At 39.5% G+C, this 14440-nt stretch overlaps 1 protein-coding gene across 16 annotated transcripts in view; it reads left to right on the forward strand.

The window, feature by feature from the left end:
• The window catches only part of SYNE1 (spectrin repeat containing nuclear envelope protein 1), a 546282-nt gene that overhangs the window by 463077 nt on the left and 68765 nt on the right, over positions 1–14440 (forward strand). For all 16 annotated transcript variants that reach the window (XM_030928648.1, XM_030928649.1, XM_030928634.1 and 13 more), the window contains one exon: positions 2151–2276. In XM_030928648.1, coding sequence (XP_030784508.1) covers positions 2151–2276 — 126 coding nt within the window. The remainder of the gene's footprint in view (positions 1–2150; positions 2277–14440) is intronic.

Here is a 14440-nt window from a genome sequence, read left to right on the forward strand (position 1 = left end):
ACGGGTTCACGCCATTCTCCTGCCTTAGCCTCCCGAGTAGCTGGGACTACAGGTGCCCGCCACCACACCTGGCTAATTTTTTGTATTTTTAGTAGAGACAGGGTTTCTCCATGTTAGCCAGGATGGTCTCGATCTCCTGACCTCGTGATCCACCCACCTCAGCCTCCCAAAGTACTGGGATTACAGGCGTGAGCCACAGCGCCTGGCCAAGATATTTTAAAACAAAGGAGAATTTCAACAACTCTGTCCCTGGTAGACAATTTTTTTTTTGTTTGTTTTTTAAGGACTTTTTTTTCTGGTAATTGGGAAGAGGGAATGTGGTTATGCACTCTAAGAAGTTCCATGAAGGAATTTTAAAGAGAAATGAGACTTGTGCCAAATTCTCAGTTCAGTTTTTTGAATAAAGATATTTTGAGTAAGGAGGTGCTTTAGTCAACACTGCTTCCAGAAGATAGTTGTGGTAATAACACCCCCGGGTTGTTATGCTCAGACTAAGGTGTCAGGAGAGAAGTAGAAAGAATCCAGATAAGAAAAGACTGCTGATAATGAAAGAGATATTGTGAAGGAAGATGGAACATGATTTGACACTATATTGACAACTAAAAATGATTCTAGCCGTGATTCTAGTTGTCTTGCTTTGGAATTCTGTAATTCATGGTGTAGGGAGTGGCCACTGGGGAGATGAGTGGGGAGCGGAAAGGCCTGGACTGGAGAGTTTGGCAAATGGGCAGTGTTGGACAACATGAAGGAGACTTGTTTAGTTAAGTTTAATTTTCACTGGCACTAAGAAACCGGATGTGAGTTAATATGTAGATAAGGTGCTATAAAAAAAATCAAGCTCCGCTTTGGTTCCTGTCATTTTTTAAAATTTCACTTTTTTATTAAAAAAAAATTACATGTGTCTGATTTTTTAAAATTAGGTAATAATTGAAGTATGCAGAGTAAAAAATGAAATTTCCCTTATCATATCATCCAAATTCTCCTATCTTCTCGAGAGGTAACCATTGTTACCAGTTTGTTGTGTAACCTTTCAAAACATAACCACACAGTAGATGTTTTATTTTGTCAGTACATAGAGATCTACCTCATTCTATACTGCCAGTCTCTACCATCTGTCCTGGCCTATTCCTCTCCAGAGCACGTACCGCTACTTTGCATATTAGATATAGATTTCTTAAATTGTGCACTATCTCTCTTCTTCTACATCTTAATTTATATGGGTTTTTATGTATTACACATTTAATCCTTTGCTATGTATGTTTCAGCATGAACAAGATAAAACCAGTCAAAAATGCCTTGCTTTTGTAGTGTGTGTTTCTCTTTCTGTAAGACATTCCATATCCTCTTTTTTTTTAATCCCTTATAGTACATTTGGGAAAGGGTAGATATTGGGTGCAGTTATGGATGGAGTTAAGAAAGAGACAAGGTACTGAGATTATAGTCCTACCTCTGCAGAGATAGATTTGGATTCAGATAACATTTTTGGGTACCCATAATATTCTGGTGATTGTGCTTGATGCCTTGACACTCATTGCTTCCTTTGGGCTCCAATAAATATGGAGAGTTTGTATTTTTTGCATTTTCATAGGGAAAATGGAAACATAGAGCGTTATCTGCTTAAAGCCACGCAGATAATCAGTAACAGAGTCAGTTTTCAACTCAGCTCTTCAGATGACAAGAGCATGTTGCCTCCCCTGGGAATGAGTGTGGGCCTACCTTCATATTGTTCATCAGGCAACTTCCTTTTTGTTTTTTTGAGATGGAGTCTCACTCTGTCTCCCAGGCTGGAGTTCAGTGGCGTGATATTGGCTCACTGCAACCTCTGCCTCCCGGGTTCAAGCAATTCTCCTGCCTCAGCCTTCCGAGTAGCTGGGATTATAGGAGCCTGCCACCATGCCCGGCTAATTTTTGTGTTTTTAGTAGAGATGGGGTTTCACCATGTCGGCCAGGCTGGTTACAAACTCCTGACCTCAAGTGATCCACCCGCCTTGGCCTCCCAAAGTGCTGGGATTACAGGGGGAGCCACCACACCCGGCCATCTGTGTAACTTTCATTCTTTCTCTGGGAATGAAGAAGAGTGTATCTTTTCTTTTTCCTCCAGCTTCCTACATCAAAAACATCTATGCTATTTGTTTTTATTCACATGATAGGACTGGGAAAAATGTGAGAAAGGAATAGCAGATTCCCTGGAGAAACTACGAACTTTCAAAAAGAAGCTTTCCCAGTGTCTACCGGATCACCACGAAGAGCTCCATGCAGAACAAATGCGTTGCAAGGTAAATTACTGAACTGCGATTTTCACTGTCATCTATCTGTGTGCCTCTGCTGAAATAATGTCTTTGAGGCTATATTCCAGTCAAACTCCTAGGTTGCCTACATGCTGATACAAGATCCTAGTATATGACATAAGGGCAGGCAACTCAGGTGAACCTTGTATTGCTGATTTATTGCAGTTCTTGAAATTATAGACTAGTTTATGGATTACTCCAAGGAAGCAAATGAAAATTTAAAACACATTAAAAGATATTTAAGAGCTGAGTCAAGAGCAATAAAGTCATCTTTTAAAAGCATCCACACTGGGGAGTCATTCTACCAGAAGATTCTAGTCTACAAGAAGGGGGAAAAAAGGATCAACAGCCTGGAAAATCTGCAGACAGCGGCCCTCCAAGGAACACACCCTGCCCTCCAGACCATTATGCAAGGAAAGGAGGAAAAATAGCTTATCTCGGTGACTGCATAGAGACACACAATCCTTAAATTGCTCAGGGTTCTAAGTACTTAAAGATTGTGATCAGCACCTCAAATGGTAGTTGAAAGCAAGTCAGTAGCTAGTGATACAGACCACTCCCTGGATTATGAGTTCTCAGAGACCAACACAATTCAGTGGCTGTAAGATTCATGCCTTTCACATCTTTGTAGCCAAGTGAAATGCCCAAACAGCAGTTCTTTGCTGAGCGATAGGCTGATCACATCAAAAGTACCTTTAAAAAGGTTTTTCTTTCAAATTAGAAGTGCTCTTATGTTCCCCAGTCATTTACAAATTATTGCTCTAGGGTAATTCTGTTAAAAATTCGCATATACTTAAATGACTTGGGTTTCAATTAGAAATTCTCTGCCTCACTTTGGCAAAGAAATCCCAAGCATTTAAGAGATGGTAATTGTTAAAGAGGTCTAGAAATCATGAAAAGTGCGGCTATAAGAATTTTTTCTTCAGTTGTAAAATCTAAGGATATTATTTGAAACTTGAAAAAGGCAAATTTAGGAAAATTAAAAGGTAGTATATTTTACATCATGGATGGAAAGTGAAAGAAGTACTATCATGAGCTGTTACATTAAGAAGTATGCAATGGTTACAAAGATTAAAAAGTGCACTTTAAACCTGTGATTATAAATTTATTAAAAATAATTAAAGAAGCCAGGTGTGGTGGATCATGCCTGTAATCCCAGCACTTTGGGAAGCCAAGGCAAACAGATCATTTGAGACCAGAAGTTCAAGATCAACCTGGGCAATATAGCAAGACCCCATATCTAAAGAAATTTAAAAATTAACCAGAGTGGTGGTGCTTGCCTGTAGTCCTAGCTACTGGGGAGGCTGAGGCAGGAGGATCACTTAGGAGTTTGAGGCTGCAGTGAGCTATGATCACACCACTGCATCCAGCATGACTGACAGAGTGAGACCCTGTCTCTGAAAAAATAAAATATAATAAAATTATTAAAGAAAACTTCTGCAAAGCAGGAATGGGCGTTTACGAGGGGCTGTGACTATATTGGTGTTATCTCAGTTGGCATTAACACCAGCTGATGAAAATATTTATTATTGCCCCTTTTCAGATGGGAAGACTGAGGCTTCTGGAAATTTAATAACTTTTCAAAGTCAATAAATATCTGGGTTGCCTGTATCTACAGGCTATATTTTTGCCACACTGACTTATTTAATGGGTTGGTATACTGTGCGTCTGAAACAGTTGGTTTTTGGTGGTGGTGTTATTATGTATTTTTTTTTTAATCCATATACAAATCTGATGCTCGAGTTGGGGGGGTAGAAATTGGTGTGAAAAATGGAAAACCTTTCCAGTGGTATAACAATTGAATATGTTTAGGATTATTAACAGAAATGTTGCATATTTAATTAACCTAGATGGTTTGGTCTTTCAGCCAAATACTGTTGCCATGGGGCATCATTTTTTTATCTCCCAAAATACATGACAGTTACAAACACATGCTGCTATTGAGTGTGTGGATTTAAAAAATGTATTTTAGTCTAATCCTGCTACTCTTCCCCAAACTGCCCTTAGCAGCAAAACAAGGCAATTACCTGAAAAATTCAGGCTAAAATCTTGTTTGCCTAAATTGCCTGGGAAGTTAGCCTCAGACAGCACCACTAATTGCCATTGCCTTTGGAAACCTTTCTACCCTTTAAAGACACATAAAGGGAGGGGAAAAGGCACATGAAATACTCTATTTATACACAAAACTAGCTGGAATCTAAAAACAACAGCTGGTTATACAAATTGCAAAACTGGTGATTGGTCAAAATATTGTAAAAACTATTGTCAACTCATTCAAATATTGCTATATGAATTTTTTTTTTAAATCATTCCCCTAAAAGACAGGGTACATAATCTTTTTTTTTAGTGACTTAACGAAATGTCTGATCCTGCAGAAAATGCATTCAGTGCATTGTTTTAAATTGAGTAGTAACAGCAACAGATCTTCTCAGCTATTACATTATAAGTATAGATCACAGAATGTAGCAACTCTATAGTGTTTGAAAATGAAAGTTAAATTGAGGTGTCTGTTTTTAAAAATATTTCATCAGTGTGATCAGCAATTCAGGACAACAAGAAAGGATAAGTTAGAGGTTTATGAAGTCAGTCTAAAGTAAAGAAGATCAACGCAGTGATTAAACTTCAATTTAGGAAAAAAAGTTTTTTAATCAATAAAATGATAAGGACTTAGCAATTTCTCAGATTATGTGGAAGCAAATGAAATACGGGCAAACCTCATTTTATTGAACTTTGTTTTAGTGTGTTTCACAGACACTATGTTTTGCTTTTTGTTTCTCGGGTTTTTTTTGTTTTTGTTTTTGTTTTTACAAATTGAAGGTTGTGGCAATGCTGCATAGAACAAGTCTACCAGCACCATTTTTTCCAACAGCATGTGCTTTCTTCCTATGTCTGCATAATTTTGGTAATTCTCACAATATTCCAGACTTTTTCTTTACTGTTATATTTGTTATAGTGATCTACAATCACTGCGATCTTTGATGATAATATTGTAATTAGTGGCACCACACACTATGCCCATAGAAGTCAGCAAACTTAATTCATAAATGTAGCATGTGTTCTGATTGCTCCACCAACAATGTTCCCAATCTCTCTCCTTCTCCTCTGGCCTCCTTATTTGCTGAGACACAACAATATTGAAATTAGGCCAATTAATACAGTGGCCTCTAAGTGTTCAATTGAAAAAAATCTCATGTCTCTCACTTTAAATCAAAAGCTAGAAATGACTAAGCTTAGTGAGGAAGACATGTCAAAAGCTGGAATAACCCAAAAGCTAGGCCTCTTGTGCCGAACAGCCAGGTTGTAAATGCAAAGGAAAAGTTCTGAAAGGAAATGAAAAGTGATACTCCAGTAAATGCATGGATGAGAAGAAAGCAAAATGTCCTTATTGCTGATACAGAGAAACTTTGAGTGGTCTGAACAGAAGTTCCAACCAGCCACAACATTGCCTTAAGCCAAAGCCTAACCCGGAGCAAGGTCGTAACTCCCTTTAATTATGTGAAGGCTGAGAGAGGAGAAGTAACTGCAGAAGAGAAGTTGGAAGTGAGCAGAGGTTGGTTCATGAGTTTTAAGGAAAGAAACCATCTCTGTAACATAAAAGTGCAAGGTAAAGCAGCAAGTGCTGATGTAGAAGCTGCAGTAAGTTATGCAGAAGATCTAGCTAAGATCATTGAGGGAGGTGGCTACCCTTCCTCCCTCTCTCCTTTCGTTTCTTCCTCTTTCCTTCCTTCCCTCTTTCTTTACGTCTTTCCTTTTATCCTTCCTTCCTTCTCCCCTCCTCTCCCCTCCTCTCCCTTTCCTGACAGAGTTTTGCTCTTGTTGTCCAGGCTGGAGGTAGATCAAACAGCCCTATGCTGGAAGAAGATGCCATTGAGAACTTTTATAGTTTAAAAGAAGTCAATACCTGGCTTGAAAGCTTCAGAGAAAAGGCTGACTCTCTTCTTAGGGGCAAATGGAGCTGGGTGACTTAAAGTTAAAGTCAGTGTTCATTTACCATTCTGAAAATCCTAAGGCCTTTAAGAATTATGCTAAATCTCTCTACTAAAAAAATACAAAAAAACTAGCCAGGCGAGGTGGCGGGCGCATGTAGTCCCAGCTACTGGGGAGGCTGAGGCAGGAGAATGGCGTAAACCCGGGAGGCGGAGCTTGCAGTGAGCTGAGATCCGGCCACTGCACTCCAGCCTGGGCGACAGAGCGAGACTCCGTCTCAAAAAAAAAAAAAGAAAAAAAAAGAATTATGCTAAATCTGCCTGTGCTCTATAAATAGAACAACAAAACCCCAAGGGCATCATATCTGTTTACAGTACAGTTTTTACCGAAATTTTAAGCCCACTTTTGAGACCCACTGCTCAGAAAAGAAAGGCTTTCTTTCAAAGTATTACTGCTTCTTGATAATGCACATAGTCTCCCTAGATATCTGATGGAGATGGAGATGTACAAGACTAATGTTGTTTTCATGCCTGCTAGCACGGTATCTATCCTGTAGCCCATGGATCAAGGAATAATTTCAACTTCCAAGTCTTATTATTTAAGAAATACACTTTGTGAGGCTATAGCTGCCATAGATAGTGATTCCTGTGATGGATCTGAGCAAAGTAAATGGAGAGCCCCGTAGAAAGGATTCATCATTTCAGATGGCAATAAGAACATCCATGATTTGACCTGAGGAAGCAGAGCAAAATGGCCGTATAGAGTTCTCTACTGATTGTTCTCCCTGCAGGACCACCAAATGTAACAACTACCTATATAAGAAAGCGCCTTCATAAGAATAAAAAATCAGGTGAGCAATCACATTACCTGGTTTTAACTTCATCCTGCAGAAAGAGGCAGTGAAGAGGGTAGGAAACACAGCTTTGAGTTGCCCACACCACTTCTTGTTTTCTATGCCCCAGCAACAGGCACATGGCACAGAGAGAGAATCTGTGCATGTCAAGGAGGGAGAGCCCAGCAATTGCTCTACATTGCATTGGAGCTCAGTGCTGCCAACACCAGGCAGAACTCAGCTGATGCCCATGGAGGGAGCATTTAGACAAGACCTAGCCAAACGGGAAGCTCCCATCCCAGCTGACAGAATCTGGGTTTTGACAAGCACTTACCACCATGGACTAAAATGCTCTGGGGTCCTACATAAATTTGAAAGGCTGTTTAGGCCACAAGTACTATACTCCTAGGTGGGGCCCAATGCTGAACTGGGCTTGGAGACAGTGGACTTGGGGGCACATGACCCAATGACACACCAGCAAGACAGCTAAAAGAGTTGTGCCAATCCTCCCCCAACCCCAGGCAACACAGCTTGCAGCTCCAAAAGACACCCCTTCCTTCTGCTTGAGAAAACAGGAAAGAGTAAAGAGCACTTTGTTTTGCAACTTGGATACCAAGTCAATTACAGTAAGAAAGGGCACTGGGCAGAGTCATGAAGGCTTCATTCCATGCCCTGGTTTCCAGACATTACTAGACACACCCTTGGCCAGAAGAGAACCTGCTGCATTGAAGGAAAGGAGCTAGTCGTGGCAAGACCCATGACCAGCTGACTAAAGAGCCCATGGGCCCTGAATAATCAGCAGTGTAACCAGGTAGTACACACTGTGGGCCTTGGGTCAGATTCGGAGACATGCTGGCTTCAGGTATGACCTAGCACATTCACAGCTGTGGTGGCTATAAGGAGAGTCCTCTTCTGCTTATGAAAAAGGAGGCAAGAACAAAAGGGACTTTGTCTTGTAACTTAGGAACCAGCATAGCAACAATAGGGAAGAGCACCAAAGAGGCCCCAGGGGTGCTCAATTCCAGGCCTTGGCTCTCCAGTGGCATTTCTGGATCTACCTTGGGCCAGAGGGGAGCCCACTGCCCTGAAGGGTAAGTTCCAGGCCTGGCAGCATTTACCACAAGCTGAGTTGAAGAGCCCTTGGGCCTAATGTAAACATCAGCAATGGCCTGGCAGCATTCCCATGGTTCTGTTGTGGCAGTGGACGTGGGGAGGGACTTCTCAACCTGGGACAGGGAAGGGAAGAGTGGAAAGGACTTTTTCTTATGGTTTTGATACCAGCTTTTCCACAGTAGAACAGAGTACCACGTAGATTTCTAAGATTTCCAACTCCAAGCCCTGGCATCGCTGGACCACCTAGGGCCAGGGGGAGCTCACTGCCCTGAAAAGAACACAAGCCTGTATGGCTTTGTCACCTGCTGATTGTAGAGTTCTAGGACATTGCGCAAACATAGGCAGTAGCCAAGTAGTGGTTACAGGGGGCCTTGGGAGAGATCCAGCGCTGTGCTGGCTTCAGGCTTAACCCAGTACAGTCCCAGTAGTGGTAGAGGATCCACAGGGATACTTGTAACTCTCCTCCCCCTAGCACCAGGCAATTCAGCACAGAGAAAGAGACTCTGCCTGTTTGGGAGAAAATAAGGAAAGAGAACAAGAATCTCTGCCTGGTAATCCAGATAATTCTTCCAGGTCTTATCCAAGACCACCAAGGTAGTTCCTCTATCAGTCTGCAAGAACCACAGTGTTAGTGGGCTTGGAGTGGCCCCTAATGCAGATTTGACTGCAGTGACTAAGAACTTAGATCACAACACCCAAGTTCCTTGGAATACCTGGAAAACCTTCCCAAGAAGGGTAAATACAAACAAGTCATGACTACAACTACAATAAATACCTAATTCTTCAATACCAAGACACCAGCAAACATCTGCAAGCATCAAGACCATCCAGGAAAACATGACCTAACCCAACAAACACCAATAAATAAGATACCAGGGACCAATCCTGGAGAGACAGATATATGCGACCTTTCAGAGAGATAATTCGAAGTAACTCTTTTGGGCTGGGTGCAGTGGCTCACACCTGTAATCCCAGAACTTTGGGAGGCCGAGGTGGGTGGATCACCTGAGGTCAGGAGTTTGAGACCAGCCCGGCCAACATGTAGAAACCCTGTCTCTACTAAAAATACAAAAATTAGCCAGGCATGGTGGCACATGTGTGTAATCCAAGCTGCTCGGGAGACTGAAGCATGAGAATTGTTTGAACCCAGGAGGTGGAGGTTGCAGTAAGCTGAGATTGCACCACTGCGCTCCGGCCTGGGTGACAGAGCTGTGTAAGATAACACAGAATGAATTCAGAATCATATCAGATAAATTTAACAAAGAAATTGAAATAATTAAAAGGAATCAAGCAGACATTCTGAAGTTGAAAAATGTAATTGACATGCTGAAGAATGCATCAGAGCCTCTTAATAGCAGAATTGATCAAGCAGAGGAAAGAATTCATGAGCTTGAAGGAAGCTACACAGTCAGAGGAGACAAATGAAGAAGAATAAAAAACAATGAAATATGCCTACGGGATCTAGAAAATAGCCTCAAAAGGGCAAATCTAAGATTTATTGGCCTTCAAAAGGAGGTAGAAAGAGAGATGGGGATAAAAAGTTCATTCAAAGGGATAATAGAGAACTTGCCAAACCTAGGGAAAGATGTCAATATCCAAGTACAAGAAGGTTATAGAACACCAAGTAGATTTAACCTGAAGAAGATTACCTCGAGGCGTTTAATAATTAAACTCTCAAAGGTCAAAAATAAAGAAGGATCCTAAAAGCCGCAAGAGAAAAGAAACAACATAAAATGGAGCTTCAGTACATCTGGCAGCAGCCTCTTCAGTGGAAACCTTACCAAACAGTAGAAAGTGAAGTGACATTTTTAAGGTGCTGAAGAAAAAAACCTTTTACCCTAGAATAGTATACCCAGTAAAAACATCTTTCAATCATGAAGGAGAAATAGACTTTTTCAAACAAACAAAAGCTAAGGGATTTCATTAACATCAGACCTGACCTACAAGAAATACTAAAGGGAGTTTTTCAATCTGAAAGAAAAGAGTGTTAATGAGCAATAGGAAAGCATGTGAAGGTGCAGACCTCACTGGTAATAGTAAACACACAGAAAAGCACAGAATATTATAACATTGCAATTGTGTTGTATAAACTATATCTTTTTTTTTGAAACAGAGTCTCACTCTGCCACCCAGGCTGGAGTGCAGTGGCGCGATCTTGGCTCACTGCAAGCTCCGCCTCCCAGGTTCACGCCATTCTCCTGCCTCAGCCTCCCGAGTAGAGTAGCTGGGACTACAGGCGCCTGCCACCATGCCTGGCTAATTTTTTGTATTTTTTTAGTAGAGACAGGGTTTCACCGTGTTAGCCAGAATGGTCTCCATCTCCTGACCTCATGATCCACCCTCCTCGGCCTCCCAGAGTGTTGGGATTACAGGCGTGAGCCACCGCGCCCGGCCTGTATAAACTATATCTTAAGTAGAGAGATGAAAAGATGAGCTGATCAATAATAACTATGACAACTTTTCAATATATAGACAAGTATGATAAGATATAAATAAGAAACAACATGGCTGGGCATAGTGGCTCACACCTGTAATCCCAGCACTTTAGAAAGCCAAGGTGGGGGGAACACTTGAGGCCAGGAGTTTGAGACCAGCCTGGTCAACATGGTGAAACCCTGTCTCTAATAAAATTACAAAAATTAACCAGGTGGAGTGGCATGCGCCTCTAGTCCCAGCTACTCAGGAGGCTGAAGCATGAGAATTGCTTGAATCTGGGAGGCAAAGGTTGCAGTGAGCTGACAAAATTAAAGTGTAGAGTTTTTACTCATTTCCGTTTTGCTTATTTGTTAGTTTGCTGATTTGTGCTATCAGTATTAAGTTGTCATCAGTTTAAAATAATATGTATTAGGATATTATTTGAAAGCATCATGGTAACCTCAAATCTGAAAACATTCAGTGGATACACAAAAAATAAAAAGCAACAAATTAAAACATACCAACAGCGAGATCACTTTCATTGAAAGGAAGACAGGAAGGAAAGAAGGGAGAGAAAACCATATAAACAACCAGAAAAAACAAATAATAAAATGGTAGTAGTAAGTCCTTACTTATCAATAACAACATTTAATATAAATGAACGAAACTCAGAAGACATTGAGTAACTGAATGGCTTAAAAATCATAAGACCCAATGACCTGTTGCCTACAGGAAACACACTTCATCTATAAAGACACACATAGACTGAAAGTAAAGGGATGGAAAAAGATATTCTATGCAAATGGAAAGCAAAAAGGGCAGGAATAGTATACTTAAATCAGACAAAATAGGTTTCTAGACAAAAACTATAAAAAGACACAAAGAAGGTCATTACATGATGAAAAAGAGGTTAATTCAACCAGAGGATATAGCAGAGGTTATAACATTTGTAAATATATATACACCCAACACTGGACCACCCAGATAAATATATAATATACATTTATGTGTTTGAGACCAGCCTGGTCAACATGGTGAAACCCCATCTCTACTAAAAATACAAAAAAATTAGTCAGTCATGGTGGTGCACTCCTGCAGTTCCAGCTACTTGGGAGGCTGAAGTGGGAGAATTGCTTGAATCAGGGAGGTGGACGTTACAATGAGCCAAGATCACACCACTGCACTCCAGCCTGGGTGACAGAGTAAGACTCAAATAATAATAATAATAATAATAATATACATTTACTTTTTTTCCTTGGGTTTCTGTCACTAAATACACTCATGTATCCAGATATCTAAAGCAAATATTATTGGAGCTAAAGAAAGACATAGACCCAAATACAATAATAGCTGCAGTCTTCAACACCCTACTTTTAACATTGGACAGAGTATCCAGACAGAAAATCAACAAAAAAAAAACTAGAGTTAATCTGCACTAAAGACCAAATGTACCTAATAGATATTTACAGAACATTCATCTAACAGCTACAAAATACACATTCTTCTCCCCAGCACATGGATCATTCTCAAGGATAGACCATATGTTAGGTCACAAAACAAGTCTTAAAACATTCCAACAAAAGTGAAACTATATCAAGTATCTTCTCTGATCATAATAAATGAAGCTAGAAATCAATAGCAAAAGGAATTTTGGAAACTATACAAACACATAGAAGTTAAACAATATATTTCTGAATGACTAGTGAGTAAATGAAGAGATTAAAAAGGAAATAGAAAAATTTCTTGAAACAAATGATAATGGAAACACAATATACCAAAACCTACGGGGTAGAGTGAAAGCAGTACTGAGATGGAAGTTTATAGATTCAAACACCTACATCAAAAAAGAAAAACTTCAAATAAACAACCTAACAATGCATCTTAAAGAATTAGAAAAGCAAGAGCAAACCAAACTCAAAGTTAGTAGAAGAAATAACAGAGCTTAAAGCAGAAATAAATGAAATGGAAATGAAGAAAACAATACAAAAGATCAATAAAATGCAAAGTTTATTTTTTGAAAAGATAAACAAAATTGACAAACCATTAGCCAGACTAAGAAGAAAAGAGAAGATCTAAATGAAAAAGGAGACATTGCAACCAATACCACAGAAATTTAAAGGATCATTAGCGCTATTATGAGCAACTATATGCCATTAAATTGGAAAACTGAGAAGAAATGGATGATTTCCTAGACACATACAACCTGCCAAGATTGAACCATGAAGAAATCCAAAAGCAGACCAATAGCAAGTGACAAGATTGAAGCGTAATAAAAAGTCTCCCAGCAAAGAAGCCCAGGACCTGATGGCTTCACTGCTGAATTTTACCAAACATTTAAAGAAGAATTAATACCAATCCTACTCAATCTATTCTGAAAAATAGAGGAGGAGGGAATACTTCCGAATTCATTCTATGAGGCTGTTAACCTGATAACAAAACCAGACAAAGACACATCAAAAAAAAAAAAAAGAAGAAGAAGAAGAAGAAAAAAATTATAGAACAATATATCTGATGAACATTGATGTAAAAATGTTCATTAAAATACTGGCAAACTGAATTTAACTGTGCTTTAAAGAGATCATTTATCGTGACCAAGTGGAATTTATCCCAGGGATGCAATGATGGTTGAACATTTTCAAACCAATCAGTGTGTACATCAGATCAACAGAGTGAAAGACAAAAGTTATATGATCATTTCTATTGATGCTGAAAACATTTGATAAAATTCAACGTTTCCTGATAAAAACCCTAAAAAAAACTGAGCATAGAAGAAGCATTACTCAACATAGTAAAAGCCATATATGGCAGACCCACAGCTAGCATCATACTGAGTAAGATGAAAAAGGAAACACTGCAACCAATACCGCAGAAATTTAAAGGATCATTAGAGGCTATTATGAGCAACTATGTGCCAATAAATTGGAAAACCAAGAAGAAACTGATGATTTCCTAGACACATACAACCTGCCAAGATTGAATACTGAATACTCTAAGATCTGGAACACAACAGGATGTCCACTTTCGCCACTGTCATTCAACATGTTTTCCACTTAATGTGTGGGAGTTAAAAATTAAAACAGCTGAACTCATGGAGATAGAGAGTAGAAAGATGGTTACCGGAGCTTGGGAGGGTACCTGGGGGCTGCAGGGGTGACGAGGATGGTTAATGGTTACAAAAAATAGAAAGGATAAGATCTAGTATTTGATAGAACAACATGGTGAATATATCCAATAATAGTTTAATCATACAGTTTTAAATAAATAAAAGAGTATAATTGGATTGTTTGTAACACAAAGGATAAATGCTTGAGTTGATGAATACCGTATTTACCTTGCTGTGATTTTTACACATCGTCTATTAAAATATCTTGTATATCCCATAAATATATACACCTACTGTATACCCACAAAAATTAAAAACTTTTTTTTTTTTTTTTTTTTTACAAAAGCAACATTCATGATTCATGGGAGGAGGTCAAAATGTCAACATTAACAGGAGTTTGGAAGAAGTTGATTCCAGCTGTCATGGATGACTTTGAGGGGGTTCAAGACTTCAGTGGGGGAGGGAGTAACTCCAGATGGGGTGGAAACAGCAAGAGAACTAGAATTGGAAATGGAACCTGAAGATGTGATTGACTTTCTGCAATCTCATGATAAAACTTGAATGGATAAGGAGTTGCTTCTTATGGATCAATAAAAAAAGTGGTTTCTTCCAAGATCAGATGAGATTGGGCACAGTTAGGGTGGTATGGCCATCAACAAGAAAGTGGCTTCTTGAAATGGAATCTACTCCTGGTAAAAATTCTATGGATATTGTTGAAATGACAACAAAGGATTTCAAGTATTACATAAACTTAATTGATAA

This window comes from Rhinopithecus roxellana, chromosome 4 (genome assembly GCF_007565055.1).
Source record: "Rhinopithecus roxellana isolate Shanxi Qingling chromosome 4, ASM756505v1, whole genome shotgun sequence".
Taxonomy (NCBI): Eukaryota; Metazoa; Chordata; class Mammalia; order Primates; family Cercopithecidae; genus Rhinopithecus; species Rhinopithecus roxellana.